The following is a 17569-nucleotide window of genomic DNA, read 5'->3' on the forward strand; positions in this document are numbered from 1 at the left end:
AACCGGTTTAACAGGTTCGACAGCCAGGTCAACCGGTTTCAATATTTTTCATATTTTTTCCTATTTTCTCCTATTTTCCTACACATACATACATATATAAATCATGAATTTGATGTTTACAAGTTCAAACATCAAAAATAAACATAAAAATAACTTGTAGATAAATCCAAATAAATTAAAATAACATATAACCATAAGTTTTTGTGTTTTATATCAATTTATATACGTAATATATATATATATATATATATATATATATATATATATATATATATATATATATATATATATATATATAATACCGAAACAAAATATTGTTTAAGATGAATATAAACACATCAAAAAACTTTATAATATTTATAATATGTTTTTATTTAAAGAAAAATAAATTGATTTGAAAAAAAAAATCACCAAAGTTTATTATGTAAATGGTTCTTTTTCATATATTTTTATTCGGTTTAACCGGTTTATTTTGACCGGTTCAACCAGATTTTTCTAAAAACCTGTTGGTTCAAAAATCAACATAAGACCGGTGATAATTGAATCATTTCCTCCCCTGATTTCCGATCCAACCGGTTCAACCTGCCGTTCAAACCGGTTTTTAAAACATCGGTTTGCTCGGTATCCCTAAAAAATTATCAAAGAAAGAAAAACAGTCACATTTGTAATATGATAAATATAAAAACTCAAATTTCTCTTACATTATTCAAACCAAAAAGGAAAACTTTAAAACAAAAGAACCTATCTATCGACTATCATGCACCCAACAACTTCTTAAAATACCAAAGAAAGAAGGGAAAATCGAGAGAAAAAAAAAAGTGTGTATAAAAGAATAACTAAAATGAATAAAAAAATTATTAATTTCCTCGGAAACAAGAATTGCTATCTTTATTGTTCCTAGTAGCGACGCTGCCATTATTGTTGTTGTATGTGGTTGTGGTGTTTACAGCGGTGTTTGGATGAGAACCGCCGTCGCTACCACCGCCGCCACCGATAATCGACGAAATCGCCACGGCTAAAGCAGCAGTAAAGTTTGGATTAGTGGCGAGGGCAGTGACGGTGTCAGCCAAAGCGGTGTGCGACGGTTCTTGGTTGTGCAACTGCAACGAAGACAGATCCCCAATTTGCGAGATGATTCCGGCCGCCGTATCCTGTGACAGTTGAAGCCCTGAAAATTTCGACTGGTTGTATAAACCCTGCCCAAATATCTGGGGCAGTAAAGCACCATTTTGACCGGCGAAGTTCTGTTGTTGACCCAGCGGCGGAGATTGAGTGAGGTCTAATGTGACGGTGGGGAACGGGGCGGAGGCGGAGATGGTGGCAATGTTTGAGGAGCACGGGAGGAGAGTTCTTGCTAAAAAATTGGGATTTATGATACCGTCGGAGCTGGGCATGGATCCTGAGAGGAGCATTCTGGCGGCGGAAGAAGTGGTGGAGGACATCGCCATGGCCGCCGGTGGCAAAGGGTGGTTGTGGTTGCCTTCGTAGGTGGTGATCAGAATTGTTCTATCTTCTGCACATCTTTGTACCTGTTCAAACACATTATGAATTTAACTAATTTTTCCTAAGAAATTTTTTAAGTTATGAAGTAAAATTGTTTTTTTATTATTATATTATTTAGTTTTTTCTATCCTAAAAAAAACATGCAAAATTTAAATTGGTATATGCCTTTCAAATAACGTTAAAATAGTAAAAAAAAAAAAAAAAAAAAAAAAAAAAAAAAAAAAAGTAAATTAATTATCATTTTCAATAAGTTACGGTTTTTTATTAGAGAATTTTTTAAGCTTTTAGCTTTATAAAATAAATTCAAAAAGAAAAAAAAACTTTTGCTTGGCACCAAAGGTTTTAGTTTTTATTTTAAACAAAAAAAAAAATTGAATCCAAAAACTATTTTTTTTTTAAACTTTTGGTTTTTAATTTTTTAACTAGTTTTACCATTTCAACATTAACTAACTAATTTATAGAAGTATTAAATAAATAACACAAGAGAATCTTACTTGTTTTCTAACGGGGCAACCAACAGCCATGGTGCACCGATAATATGCTCGAGGACATGGATTTCCTTTCGCCATTTTTTGCCCATATTTTCTCCATTGACATCCATCTGTAATCTATAAAAATAATAATAATAATAAGCAAATAACAATGATGTAGAATTTGATTTTCAAACTATTTTGCATTAATTATATGTTGTAAAAACATATTAGGATAGTGATTAACAGGAACGTAGATATAGACACTTTGATAGAAATATTTCAACCAACGGATAATTTAGGTGAAAAACAACTTGTACTGATTTTGTTAATAAAAAAAACCAACATGAGAGAGTCAACGTTTTCAATGATGATATAGTCCACTACTATTTTTGATGGTGTTCATGTATATGTAGTCTAAAAAGTACTATATACGTACGTACCATGGGAGCTTCGGATCGAGCACGAACAGAAACCCTAGCTTTTCGAATGGTTGCTTCAGTAGCTTGATCGATATTGCAATCGCCATCATTCTTCAAATCATTCAATCTCATGACCTTGTTTGAACAAATCAAAGCCTGCTCAGGGCTCTCTTCTCTCTGATCTTTACCGATGATATTATTGATCGACTTTCGATGAAGTTCATCGGAGGACGATCGGGAATTCTCATCAGTTTCCACCGTTGTTGGATCTGCTAAACCAATAAACGGGATCTCTCCTCCTCCTCCTCCGTCAATGTTAGGTTTACGATATTCATCGAGATTTTTTTCTTGTTTTTGTCGAATCACCTTCGTCAGGAGTGTATTGTAATTCAGATTTGCTTGATTCAACTCTTGTTTTAATCGTTGATTCTCGCTTTTCTCTTCTTCTAGTTGTTGTATGTAATGATGTATCACCTCGTTCTTAGTTCGTTTAGAATTAGTCAGAGACATTCCATCATCGGAAACGGAATGATCGTTGCTTGTGCTTCGAGTAAGAAGATGCAAACCAGTCTGTATAGTTCACAATTCGATTCAATTAAATAGCAAAACCAGAAAATTTTAAAGAAGGAACACTACTCCTAAGTCCTAATCAACTAATCATTGCATATGATTCCTACTTCAAAAACAAAAACAGATCTGTGAATGTCAAAATCAACACGGATTAATCGGATTCATTCTGAATTAATGTTAAAATCTATATATACTCATTCATGTTTTGATAAAACGGTCTGATTACGAGTAACAAAGATGAGATACTAAAATCGTAAACTTACGTTGATATTACGATGAAGATGATCGGAAGTATCACAGTCGAACTTTGACTGTTCATCTACATCCTTTCTATCGGCAAAGAAATCCATCATCTGTTTATTCTGATCATCAGACGCAGTTCCGGTGAGGTTGACTGGAAATTGAATGGTGGTAGGTGAATGAGAAGAAGAAGCGGTGGTGTTTCCGGCGGAGTCTGCTTCGGCGTCCATTTACGATTGTTGAATATCGGAGTTTTTCGTGTGTCTGAGAGCGTGGAATTAACAGAGTGATGAGATCTGAATCAAAGGAGAGTCCACTTGGCCATTTATGAAGATATGAAGATTGAAGAGGAAGGAGAGAGAAAATGGAGTCTTCGAATGAGCAGTGGACTCGGCAACAAAAATGGATATCAGGTTATGACTCCTGACTAAAAACAAAAATATGGTGAATCTGAGTGTTTCCATTTTCTAGATTTTTATTTAAGAAAGTCATGGGATTTGATTTTGTTTTTTTGTGTATTTACTTTTCAAATTTTGATTTTAATGTATTTATGTTTGCATCAATATATTATAATTATAATATTATTACTTTTATAAGTAAATATTAATTTTATTCAGTTTATATTTACGAAATAATATTTAAACTTAATATTAAAAAAATAAAAATTTAATATTTTTAATAAAAATTGAATTATAAACCAACTAATCTATACTTAAGGATAATCAATTAATCATAAACATAATAGTTTTATTATGGAAATTTAACAAATAATTATCATTCTTATAATATCAGAAAATAACAATCAATTTTCAACTATAGTGGGTTACATATTACTAAAATCAGTTTTCAACTATAGTGGGTTACATATTACTAAAAGTTTTTAAATTGCTCATTTACACAATATTTATTTAATAAACATATATTTCAAATTTCAAAATCTTCTAGAATTTCAAAATAATTCTTGTTCCTAAAATTATTAAAGTTTTTTGAAACAGAATTATATTAAAAAAAGTCTGTTTTTAAGGTTTTCAAGTTTGTTGTGGCAGTAATTTCGCAATTTAAAATTTGTCTAATTACGAAATTAATGGCATTTTTTATGACTGTTGAGAAAAAAAAAACCTTTATTAAATACTATATCATAAAAAAAATTAAAAAAATACAATATTATAAAGTATTATTCTTTAAATATTCCTTATAATTTAGATAGCGAATCATATTATTTAATTACAAACTAATACCATTGACTATTAAACATTATTTGAAACAGGTTCCTAAAACTTGACTTGAAATAAGTTTGTTTTGTGGTCAAAATATATGAGAGGAAGAGGGAGTTTTTTGTTTCATTGCTTGTAGAGGAAGGGAGTATATTGTTTGTTACACGTGGCAAGTAGGACCCACAAGCATTTGTAGGTCCAGAGTGGAAGATTGACGAAAATAGCTTCCGAGATTTGTCAAAGATGAGCTTAACTCGTTCCCTAAAATTTCACCGCCCCAAATATCCCGCCGTTTCCGCTTCACGACGGGGTTAGTAGGATAAATTTCACAAAGTTTTACTTTACTCCCCCTAAATTTCTTACTACTATAATTTCATCCATTTTCTATAGCCAAAAATGTCAAACTATACTTTATTGTAAACTTATTGCAAAGTGCGGTCCAGTGGCTAAGCATGTGCACATCAATCAATAATTATGAATTAAGTTTAAAAATCAATAGGCGTGTTCGGCAAAACTAGTTGGTAGCGAATAGCGGTTAGTGGGTAACTGATAGCGGGAAACGGTTAGCCTTTGGGTGTGTTCAGCACAAGACGTTTGAGAGAGCTTGTAGCTTTTGACAAAACGCTCAATTTCGAACAGAAATCCTCATTCGACACTACAAGCTTCTAGCGTTTAGTTTAAACAAAACGTTACAAATCCAAATGCTACTTCATGTAGCGTTTAACAAAACGCTACAAGCTACCTGTTATCCGCTACCAGCTAATTTTGCCGAACACACCCAAAAGCTACTCCATGTAGCTTTTGATTTTGGAGCGTTTTGTTTAGGTTAAAAGCTAAACGCTCCTGTCGCCGAATGAGGTTTTTTCTTTTTTATTGGCGTTTTCTTAAAAGCTAGAAGTCAGAAGTTCTCAAACGCTAAGTGCCGAACGCGCCCAATAACATTAACAACATCTAAGTCCAACAAGAATGGAGATAACAAGAGGTAAAAGATAGGTAAGAAATTGTTTTCAAAAAATACATTCGACTTTAAAAGAAAAACGAAAGAACAAATTATAGAACTGTTAGCCATTAGAAATAATCTCATGTATAATAAGAGACATTCCACCATGAAAGAATAAAGAAATAAATGAATAATCAAATAAACTAAATAGACAATGGTTACTGGTAGTGGTTAAAGGGAGAAGACAAGTACACATGCTAAAGCTGAAAATGAGAGGTTTTTTGTATATTATACGATACATATATAGTGGAAACAAATACTAGCAATAAAACATGAACCAGACACTAGCCATAAAGCACATAACGTATACAAGCCTACAACAAATATGGGACAATAGTCAAACTCATAGGACTACATGCTCATGCCAACCTGAAAGGACTACAAGTATAGATAAATTTCAAACTAAAAGGTAGCTATTATATACTTCAGTAAATCCTACTTTGTTACCCTTTTCTTATGCCTTCATTGGCCGATCATCAGTAACGCGCAAAGCAATAGGAGTAGAAGCCTGGGCCGATCCCTGTGTGAGCTGAGGACACTCGACCTTTCGGTGGCCGGTCTGCTTGCAATAAAAGCAAACCACAAATCCCTTGGGCAGTCCTTCGCCATATGCCCCTCCTTGCCACATTTGTAGCAAATCCCTGCTCGGCAAGATCCCTCATGACTCTTGCCGCACTTGCCATAAGTGCAGACCTTCTGGCCTCCAACTCTCGAATCAGTGGGCTTAGCTCGCTTGGTCATTGGCTGCGACTACACTGGTCTCCTGTCTCTGCCCCGAGACTCCTCCTCCTCTATACTCTAAAACTCTAGCTCAATCTCCCTCCTCTTGGCATTGGTTTGTAGCTCAGCCAATGTCCGATACGAAGAGTTCGCCATGAACTCTCAAATATCTTGTCTCAGTATGCTCAAGTACCGACTCACATGTGCATGCTCCGTATACATGTGCTCGGGGCAAAACAACGCCCTCTTATGAAACATCCTCGTAATCTTTGTCACAGTTTCTGTCTTCTGCTTGAGAGACAGAAACTCATGGGCCAACCGCTCCCTCTCCACCTGGGGAACGTACTCATCTCGGAATAGTTGTGTGAACCTCTTCCAAGTCACTGTTGCATGGTCCGCAGGAGAAAAATCGGTCATCACGAATCTTCAACGGTCCTTCGCTTCCAGTGAAGCTGGTTCAGCGCAAATCAAACCTTCAGGTCCTCAGGGCATACTTATTGACTTTCTTACCAAAGTTCAGATTTCTGATACAAGATGCTTCGATAAGACTTTTATATAGGCTTCTCAAACTCATAAACTTTATTTAGATAGCTTATATGTGTGCCTAAACTATTTCAGAACTTACAACAGTAAGTCCTGAATGTTCAAACTATTTTCCATTTCTCACAATTCGAACTATGAAGAGGGATACCATAATCATAATCGAATTTGAGAATGCAATTAACACAACTGCTATCTCTTCAAATCTACTTAGTGAAAGTGTTTCCTCACAATCCTTTTATGAAGCGAAAAGAAACCTTTGCCACTTAGATTTTATGGTGTATGTATTCATATCCATGTGAATTTGTCATAACCATAACCACAAGACAACATTTGTGACAAATCCAAACTCATATGGACTGAACTTGTTCAATCTTAATTTCTTGCCACTTAGTAGTACAGGGCCTACCATTGCTTCTAGGTTGTTGAGCGGCTCACCTATACTGGTCAATGTACTTTCATTGATTAAGGTGTTTTGCCTTGTTCAATCAAATGAGAACTCATATAACTCACATGTATAGTCAACAGGAATGGGCACAGAAACAAGAATGTGTCAACACGATAGGTTACAAACCTCAAGTTGTGCGCTAGTGATGAACAATAGGTTTAATCTTGATTAGTTCTTTAAACTATTCAAGACAATTAAGACTCCCACTGACCTCTTGACATATAAGATTCTCTATCAAGAAACATTCCTTGGAAAACAAATATTCAAGAGTTAGTGCGGATTCTTATCAAGAAAAACACTTCACACAATTGGTCTTAGTTGGTCTGCGTCTTATCCAAGACATCACAACTTACCAATTTTTCAAATGTGCAAGAGTAAGAAACATTTATACTCCACATTTCTTGAGGTGTTACAAACCTACTTTAGATATGTCACTCAAGGCGCAATCTTGGAGTATGACTCTAAGACTCGATTTTGAAACGAAGTATGACTCACCCTTTTTGATTCAACCATTTCAACAATTCTCGATTCCTCTTCTTAGCCATACAAATATACTAAGGTGCCCTTAGAGGATCAATTGTGACATGGTTCCATAATCATTAGGATGATCATAAAACATGATACTAAAGTACTCTCCGTTCCTTTCAGATTGGAGAAACCTTTATCTTTCTGCCTAATTGATTCTTCTTATTCGTTCTGTTGTACATTGAAACTTGTTCAATGATTCATAATCACACTTAATCTTGTAAGCATAACCATATTTACTAAACTTTTAGTAAATCATGACGAATAGTCTTGTCGCTCTTTGTGGTTGACTTGACCAGTGCACATCAATGTGTACCAGATCCTTCTGTCCTTCACTTGACTCACATTTACATGTAAATAAGGAATTAGTCTTAATTTCCCAAAGATGAAAATTATCATTCATCACACAATACAAGTCGTATGATTCCAAGTTTATGTCCAATTGAAACTTGGGTGATGAGAATCTTTCCTTATTTGGTAAATTTCTGACACTACCACAAACGATATTACTAAGAATCAAATCCATTTTCAATATTGCTAAAAATATATAAACACCAATTTTCACAAATGTCATTGCAAGGAAATATAAATAAAACAAAATCAAAATTTTTTCTTTATTTATAAAAATGCGGAAAACTTGTCCTTACAACGCAAGTACAAAATGAAAGCTATGTCATTAATATTCCTAAGCAATCTATCATAATTCCTAAGTAGCAACTCAAAAATCTGATCATCGAACCATGCGATCGAAATCCATATCTTTGCGATCAGACTCAACTTGTTCTTTCTTTAAGCTTTCTTTCTTTTCTTCTATCCTACAAAAAATCAAAATGCAATCTTACAACATCATGTATTAAGAATATATAAATAGGAACTTAATAGAGTTAGATAGTGGACTTACCTGAAGCAGAGTCATACATTTTGACTTTTCCATCCTTGCGATCTTTCAGGTAAATATGGCAGCTTCACATCCAATGCCCCTTCTCTTGGCAATAGAAACAAACAGACTCTTTTTGGAATGGTACACGAGACAATCTCAGACTTAGCCTTTCTCCTTACCATTTGGTCAAACGGTTTGACCTTGGCCGATCCCTTTCCATTGGGAAGAGAAAACTTTTATGTACTTCCAATGTTGCCATTGTCAATGTCCATGGAAGTTTGGGAGATTGATCTTTCAGTCAAATTTGCTTTACCAGTGCGCCAAATCATTGTTGATTCAGCAACAATTAACAAATATGTCAAATCAACAAGAGTCACGTCGTGGTATGTCATATAGTAGTCCTTAACGAACTGACTATACGACTCGGGAAGTGATTGAAGAACCAAGTCAACAACCAACTTCCTCGGGAAAACGACACCCAACATCCCTAGTCTATCAATGTGTGACTTCATCTTCAAGACGTGTGCACACACAGACCTTCCATATTGGTGTTTACTTGCTAATAGGGCTTGAGTGACCTTGAACTTTTCAAGTCGACGGAATTGTGGGTCAGAGAGAATTATTGGAGGAGGTGGAGGAAGAGAAGTATGATTTCCAGTTTCACCTTTGCACGAAGAAGGGAATGATCTTTCACCTTTATCGTCATGTGGAATATCATTTTCGAATGTAAAGCCTTTTCCAAAGGATTGAGGAATACCATGGTTGTCAAAAGTAGACATCTACAAAGGGAGAAATTCAAATTAGTTGATTCAATCCTTAATATAACACCCAAATGAAATATTAAGGCTAGGACCCAACACGATAATCCACAATTCGGAAGAGGGATATCGTAATCCAATTGCAAACTATTTGTCGATAGGTAAATGACGATTTACCAATTCCACCACGAAAACAAAATTTTAAATGAATTAGGTTTTAGATGAAACTCCTATATCTTTTGAGATTCATTGAACTTTTCAATGACATGTTTAATCTTGATTATGCCCTTCAATTTTGTGACTGGGATACCGAGGACAAACAAGGTGTGAATAACCTTGCAAATTAGCTTGGTACTCTCGATGTCATTTATCATCTAATTGATGCGCCGGTTAACCACACACACTCCATCAATCAACGATAATTTACGAGCTACCCATTGCCATCCTTCATTAGTCCCATATTAGTGTGCCGGTTAACCACACACGCTCCACTAACGACCAATAAGGTTCAATGTGCAATTTCATATGTTAGCGTCAAATTCACATTTTTCCTAAAGTAACTAAGATTGAGAATTTATAAAAAGTTTAGTTACTTTATATTTCATTATACTTTTAATGAGGATTTAGTGTCTTATCAAACTCATTCGTCTGACGACCCTCCACTGGTTAAGGATGCGATGGGTAAGAGTGGATACCCAATGGCGGTCATTTTACAGGCCGCTTCCTTAAACACCCCTTATAGATCAGCTTCGTAAATGAGGTCTACTAACGGTAAGATTGACTGTTTACTTATACATATATAATATATATTAGACTTTTAACTTTATATAGTATAAGGGTGTATTTTACACATTTAAAATACTAAGTGGTTTAATCTTTTAATAAATTAGACTATTAATTTAATTAAACTTAAACCATGTCATTGTGGATTTATTAATTCTCTCTTTTAATTAAAAATTTAATTAATTTAATAAATCCATAAGGGTGTAATTTGAACTATTCGAACTATCAAGGTTCTAAATTTAAGATTTCAAAATTAAAGCTATTTAATTAAATTTCAAATTACAAACCCAAGAGGTGCACTTTTGAAACTTTTCAAATTACTAGGGTTTAAGAATTTAATATTTCAAAATTAAAATTTTTAATCAAATTTTAAATTCCAAAACTTGAGGGCAAATTTTAAAACTTTTCAAAACATTTAGATCAAATTTGAAAACCAATTACATTAATCACATAATTTATCCTTATCACATAATTTGACCTAATCTTATAATTTTGGCAAGATAAACACAAATCAAATTTTACAAATAATTAATTTATCATATAATCTAATAATTATCTTAAAATTTGACAATTATCCTTCAATTAGATGAGGATATCAATTACCATATCATGAAATTCAAATTTTAACAGTTAAAACAACTTATGGTAATTATCCTAATCTAATTTTAGCCAAAAATCCAAAAAAATCTACTATTAGAACCGAGTTCACGTCGTGAGCACTATGCTCACGTCGTGAGAACCCACCACCTTGTGGTCATCAGGCAGAAAGCAAAAATGGAAATTTTCCAGCTTTGAACAATTCACATTAGCATCACATATAACAGAAAAACGACCTAGGCTCTGATACCACTGATGGGTTTTTAGCACTACAACATTCTTATGGTGTACATGCAATCCTAATGCTTTGGATCTAGGTTTTTCTCAAGTTAAGCATGCAAATAATCATCCAAAGCATAAACCCTAATCTAGCATACACAATTTCGAAATTCATATGTATGAAAGGGTTTGGAACATTACCTCACTTGTTATATAGCAATAACAAGAACTCCTTGGCCTTTGAAAGCTTAGTGCCCCAAGTGTTGCACCTCTAATGGAGTCACAAACACTCTTGCAAAGGATGACTTGGAGAAGGAAGGATTCCAACTATGGTTTCTCACAAAAACTCATAGAGCTGAAAATCCTATGTAGAGGGTATATTTATAATTGAGGCTTATTAGGGTTTTAAGGTGGAAACCCTAATTTCCTTGCTTAAGCCTTAAACAATACATGGACCCCCATATGAAAGTCCTTAGACGAAAATTCTATGGGCTTTCCATAGATTTTCATTCACCTCTTATCAATAAGGTCTATTAGCCCAAACTACAACTATTACTGATTTACATAATCAGTCCCTCCATTATTAATCAGTTCCTTTAATCCCAAAATTAATATCAAATTAATTTATGATTAATTACTAATTAATAATATGATTTCCAAATAATATATCAATCTATTAATATATTAATAAAACCATTCTGAGTACCAATATATTATTCATATAATAAATCCTACTATTTCTCCACTTGTCATCATATCAAGTTGTGTGAGTGAAGGCAACCCAAAAGGACCATGCTCATAATCAAATCAAGTACATACCAAAAATAGTTATGGGCTTAGACACCTAATCCAACAACCTCCTCATGAATGATCCTGCGGATCTCTTCATCACCGGTATCACTGCTCTCGGGGTTGTTGCGGGTAATCACCATAGTGACTCTGAAACGCAAACACAAAATCACCAGAGACTAGCTCAAACACTCACACACTCGATTACCCACCCCTACATGCTCCTTAGTGTCACATCCCCATTTTCACGGCCAGAAAAGACCAATTTGTTTATGCTTTGTTTTATAAAATCAGAGTAATCTTTTAAATAAAACGGTTGCGAAATTTGTTCCCAAAACAAGATATGATAATAACTTATCAAAACATTTCTCAAAGAGAATGTATTTTCATTTAATAATAAAACCTTGGGATGTCATGTTCCGATACAGACATATAAGCATAAACAAAACTTACATTCAATTACACTAATGATTTATATCTCCTTTAATCTCTCAGTGCAAAGCAGCTTCGTATCGATACCTGTGATACAATTAAACTGAGTGGGTCAGGCTTGGGAGTCTGGTGAGCATATAGGGTTTTCAACCCACAATAATATAATTATTATATTCAATCATCAAACAATCAACCCAATTACCCATCCCCATTATCTTCTTTTAATCTTCCTTAAAGATATTATCCCACTTGGATAAGTCTAGTAACTATATGTACAAGTATATTCCGATTAGCAATCGTAGCTCTCAAAGACGCTGTCAAACTCTGATCTAATCAATCTTCTCCTTTAGATAAGAGATCGTACAGTCCTCTGTTTAGATATCATGCTGACAATTCTATGGAACAATTTGTCTAGCATTTGGTTTCTCGATCTCCGATTTATTTGACATAGAACTTAATCGAACACATCAATTCAGTTCTGACTGGGCCCGACACATAAGTCAAATCAAATCATCGAGCGGCCGAGATATCGCTTTTACCCTCTTGGGATAAAAGTAACAGATAAACTTCGACTTATATGCATTTACTTATTCATTAATCAACTATACACAATAATGCGTTTTATAACATCAAGTTACTAATGCGGTTTCGTATTATCAATGTACAACCAATTAACAAATAACAAACCATATATCTAGGTTTTAAGACTATATGATATTATCGTCTTGCGATCACCCTTTTTTTTATCATATTCCATAAAGTGATTCCAGCAAGCACGGGTTTGTTCCAATGCTCAAAACTAGTTCATAAGCACTCATGAACGTTGTAGCAAACTTTTGCTATGTCTAATACCATTTACACAATCTACACACCAATTCATGATAATCTTCATTCATATCTACTTCCAACATATGAATGATTGTGGACAATTTGAACAATTCGATTATTCTTAATAAACTCAATTATTCTGGAAGTCAAAACATGCAAAATGAAACAATAGTTAAACAATTAACATAAGACAGTAACATTACTCATAAATAATACTCTTTTATTTAATCATCAAATGTTAATTATATTTATCTATTACACGTTTCTACTACTATCTAATCTATACTAATATCATCCTTCAGCCCAATACTCCTAGCATGCTGCAAGTGCTTAACCCTACTCAGTCCCTTCGTAAGCGGATTTGTTGGGTTATCTTCTGATGATATCCTCTTTACTACGAGTTGTCCTTCTTCTACATGATGTCTAATAAAGTGATATTTTCTGTCGATATGTCGAGATCTACCATGATCCCTCGGTTCCTTGGTCAAGGCAGCCGCTGCTTCATTATCACATAAAATCTCCATGGGCTCCTTTATGGCAGGTACAACTCCAAGATCACCGATGAAGTTCTTTAACCATATTTCCTCCTTCGACGCTTCGCTCGCTGCAATGTACTCTGATTCGCACGTTGAATCAGCTACAGTTTCCTGCTTGGAACTTTTCCAAGTCACTGCTCCTCCATTTAGGGTAAAGACCCAGCCCGACTGCGAATGATAATTGTCCCTGTCGGTATGGAAGTTGGCATCACTATACCCTCGCACCTTCAAGTCATCACTCCCTCCGAGGACTAAGAACCATTCCTTCGTCCTCCGAAGGTACTTAAGGATATTGTTAACCGCAATCCAATGGGCTCTGCCAGGGTTCCCTTGATATCTGCTAACCATGCTCAAAGAAAAGGCTACATCAGGGCGAGTACAAGTCATAGCATACATGATTGAGCCAACTGCGGAAGCGTATGGTACTCGGCTCATTTCTGCCATTTCAGCTTTGGTACTCAGACTTTGAGTCTTACTCAACTTGGCATTACTTTGTATCGGTAATTCTCCCTTCAACGAGTTTTCCATACTAAAACGTTTTAGTACCTTATCTAAGTAAGTGTTCTGACTAAGTCCTATTAGTCTTTTACTTCGTTCTCTTACTATCCTTATTCCCAAAATATAGGAAGCCTCTCCGAGGTCCTTCATAGCAAAGCACTTCCCGAGCCAGGACTTAACCTCCTGCAGAGTCGGGACGTCGTTTCCTATGAGTAGTATGTCATCAACATACAGAACGAGGAAGCTTACTATACTCCCACTGGCTTTGACATATACACACGATTCATCTTCGCTTCGTACAAATCCAAACTCTTTGACTTTCTCATCGAAGCAAATATTCCATATGCGAGACGCTTGTTTAAGTCCATAAATGGACTTCTCAAGCTTACACACTCTATTCGGATGCTTCGGATCGACAAAACCCTGTGGCTGAGCCATATAAACATCCTCGGCCAACTTTCCATTAAGGAAAGCAGTTTTGACATCCATTTTCCAAATCTCATAATCATGAAATGCGGCAATAGCTAGCATCACTCTAATAGATTTTATCTTCGCAACTGGTGAGAAGGTCTCATCATAGTCAACTCCGGGAGTTTGAGTAAAGCCCTTCGCAACCAATCGCGCTTTATATCTTCACAACTGGTGAGAAGGTCTCATCCAAAGGATTTTTGCGGGTAGCTGATGAAAATACATCGTGTCACACCCCAAAACCAAGAACGGCGGAAACGTTCTGGGGCGGAGGACGTCATGTACAGTATCACAACAATGAAAAGTAGTAAACAAGCAACAACATCATCCATTGCATTAATAATATAATTATTATACAAGTGTGTTCTGTCAAATTTTGATAAACACTAAAGCATAAATCAAAATGAAAGATGAGTCTTCAACGAGCTCCATCTTCCCTATTCCTTGCATCGGTACCTGTCTATGATGACATGAGGATACAAGTAATTTTGAAAGCGAGTATCAGCTTTGAAGCTGGTGAGATCATAAGTATTTTAGTGTCTTAATTTGTATGTAAGAATTTGTAAGTTTATGAACTGTAAGTATGGAAAATGTATATGAATTGTAAGTATTGAAAATGTATATGAACTATAAATGTAAAAATGTTTCTAAAACAACTGTAAACGTTTGAAAAACCTTAGAAATCCCTATGATTCCTACTATTATATAAAGCGTGTCTTCTACCAAGACCTAACTGTTCTCAATGTAGTCTTCTACCAAGACTTAACTGTTCTAAATGTTCATTTCTTATAAAAGTGTGTAATTTTCCCAAGTGTAACTATCATTTACAAAATATAGTTTTTACATTTAATGTTTAAGTGAAATGATCACTAAAATGTGAAAAGGGGAAATTAATGTAGTACTGTAGTGTCGTATTATAGGAACTACTGCTGTGCTAACTACCTTAAACCGGATTTATATTAAGGCATCATGTGATTAATTGTACCATACTATCGACTGGTAACAACGACATACGAATGGTTGTAAAACGGAATGACGTTTGGCACCCGCAGACCTGCAGGTCCGGCTGTAGCTAGCAGCAAGGTGTAGGATAGTCAATCCAGTATAGATCTATACGCAAACTCACGCTCTCCCTCCAAGAGAATTCTGGCTACAACTCGGGCCATGACATTTAAGGCATGCTCCGATACAGTGGATCATAATTATTAACGTATTCATGTATATGTAATGTAATGAACTGTTCTAGCTGTAATGTACGTGCTCTCTACCTAGCAAGTATAGTAATGTAATCGTTCTAGTATCGTTGTATATGTTCTCTTTCTAGTATAGTTGTATATGTTCTTCTCTAGTATAGTTGTATATGTTCTTCTCTAGTATAGTTGTATATGTTCTTCTAGTAGTAAGTATTGACTCATGAATGAACTGACTCATAGTATGATATTGTTTTCTAGTAATAGTTCTAGTATATATCTTCCTAAACTACCCATATGGTAGTTTACTAGTAACCTAACTGGTACGTATGGACATAGATGTATACCCTTGCTACCCAAGGGCATGGGATGAACTGGAAGGGCCTTTATGACTATATATGTACATATGTTATATAACTAATATTTAAATGACATTCGGACGAGTACCCGATATCCCACCAGACCACATCTCAAGCGCGAAAAGGAACTAGGGTGGATAGCCTTCCTAAGTCTTTTAAACATTTCTTATATAACTATACATATAGAGGCATGCAATTTATAATATAAAAGCATAAAATAAGATTTGTAAAACCTTTGAACATAACTATTTTCTAAGAAAAGATCAACTTGATGTCGATCTATAAAATGGTTTTGAAGGCATGGGTTTGATAAAACGGTTTAGTATAAAGAAACATTTGTTTGAAACACAATTGTAAATAAGTTTGAAATGTAATATACAGAGTAAAATGTACAGTGTAATAAGGAGTTTTAAACATATAAAGTGTTTATGAAAATCATTTGAAGGAAACTGTTTGGTAAAACGGCTAATGAGTAGTAAATCATTTGAATGATGCTTATTAATCACATGTGATTGATATAATAAGTAGCATGATTCTACTTGTATCCCCCCATAAAACATTTAAAAACAGTTTAAAACATTGATTAAGGGGTATGAACTCACCTGTAGTTGGTAGTTTAGATTAACTGGACGGTGTAGGATTGTTAGGTGTCAAGTAAGGACTTGTACACACACTACGATCCTAAAGAACATATAATCACACATATATGCACTCAATTAGACTTAAATTACTAATTGATAATGTTAAGACATCCTAGAACATAATAAACACTTTATATAAGTGCTTTAAGCCCTAAGGATTGCATTTAAGCTATTGTGGGACAAGGTAATTGGGTTTAGGGTTCCAAAGGACCCTATATATGAGTTTACTCTCCATATATCATCACACATGGAGTTTACGGTTGTAAAATCTTGAGTTTACGGCCGTAAACTCCCAACCATGGGGGTATTGTGTGTTTTGAAGTTCCAAATGATTCCGAGAATTATTCCAACTTGGTGGTTAAATTCTTGGAAGGGTTTAAGGCCTAGAAACACTCCTTAGAGGAGTTTACGGCCCTAAGGCCATTTCCTTTGGAGTTTACGGTTGTAAACTCCCTTGGAATGGTGTTCTTGTTGTTTTCAAGCCTCATGCACAAGTGGTATAAGTTCTAGGCTTTTATTCCAAACATATGAAGACTCTTGACACACTTTGGTGCCCCTTTAATGAGTTTACGGCCCATGAACCATGTCATGGACGTAAACTCACTTTGTAAGGTGATTTTGTTGTGTTTAAGGCCCTTGATTTAATGGGAACAAGTCTAGGTAAAAGTCTAAGGCCTTAGGTGCCTTAAAAGCACCATTCTGAGCATGAACTTTGGAGTTTACGACCTAAGATACTCTTGGGCCGTGAACTCCCAAAATTGGGTGATCCTTGATTGATTTCATGTCCCTAATACACTCCTATACAAGTCCAAGGCAGTAGTATATCACGGGGGACAATCTAGGCTTGGTTTCGGGAGTTTACCGCCCAAGAACACCTTGGGGAGTAAACTCCTAAATCGAATGATTTAGCTATGTAATCTATGTTATGAACACATTTAA

At 35.0% G+C, this 17569-nt stretch overlaps 1 protein-coding gene across 1 annotated transcript; it reads right to left on the minus strand.

Annotated features, from left to right (window-relative positions):
* Positions 1–643: 643 nt before the first annotated feature.
* LOC111905659 (WRKY transcription factor 6) lies at positions 644–3640 on the minus strand. Its single transcript, XM_023901352.3, has 4 exons — positions 3229–3640; positions 2417–2965; positions 1998–2111; positions 644–1529 (listed from the first exon to the last, which is right to left on the minus strand). The coding sequence occupies exons 1-4, from the start codon at positions 3433–3435 to the stop codon at positions 858–860; spliced, it is 1542 nt and encodes a 513-aa protein (XP_023757120.2). The 5' UTR covers positions 3436–3640; the 3' UTR covers positions 644–857.
* Between the last annotated feature and the right edge of the window lie 13929 nt (positions 3641–17569).

Source organism: Lactuca sativa, chromosome 9 (genome assembly GCF_002870075.4).
Source record: "Lactuca sativa cultivar Salinas chromosome 9, Lsat_Salinas_v11, whole genome shotgun sequence".
Lineage (NCBI taxonomy): Eukaryota > Viridiplantae > Streptophyta > Magnoliopsida > Asterales > Asteraceae > Lactuca > Lactuca sativa.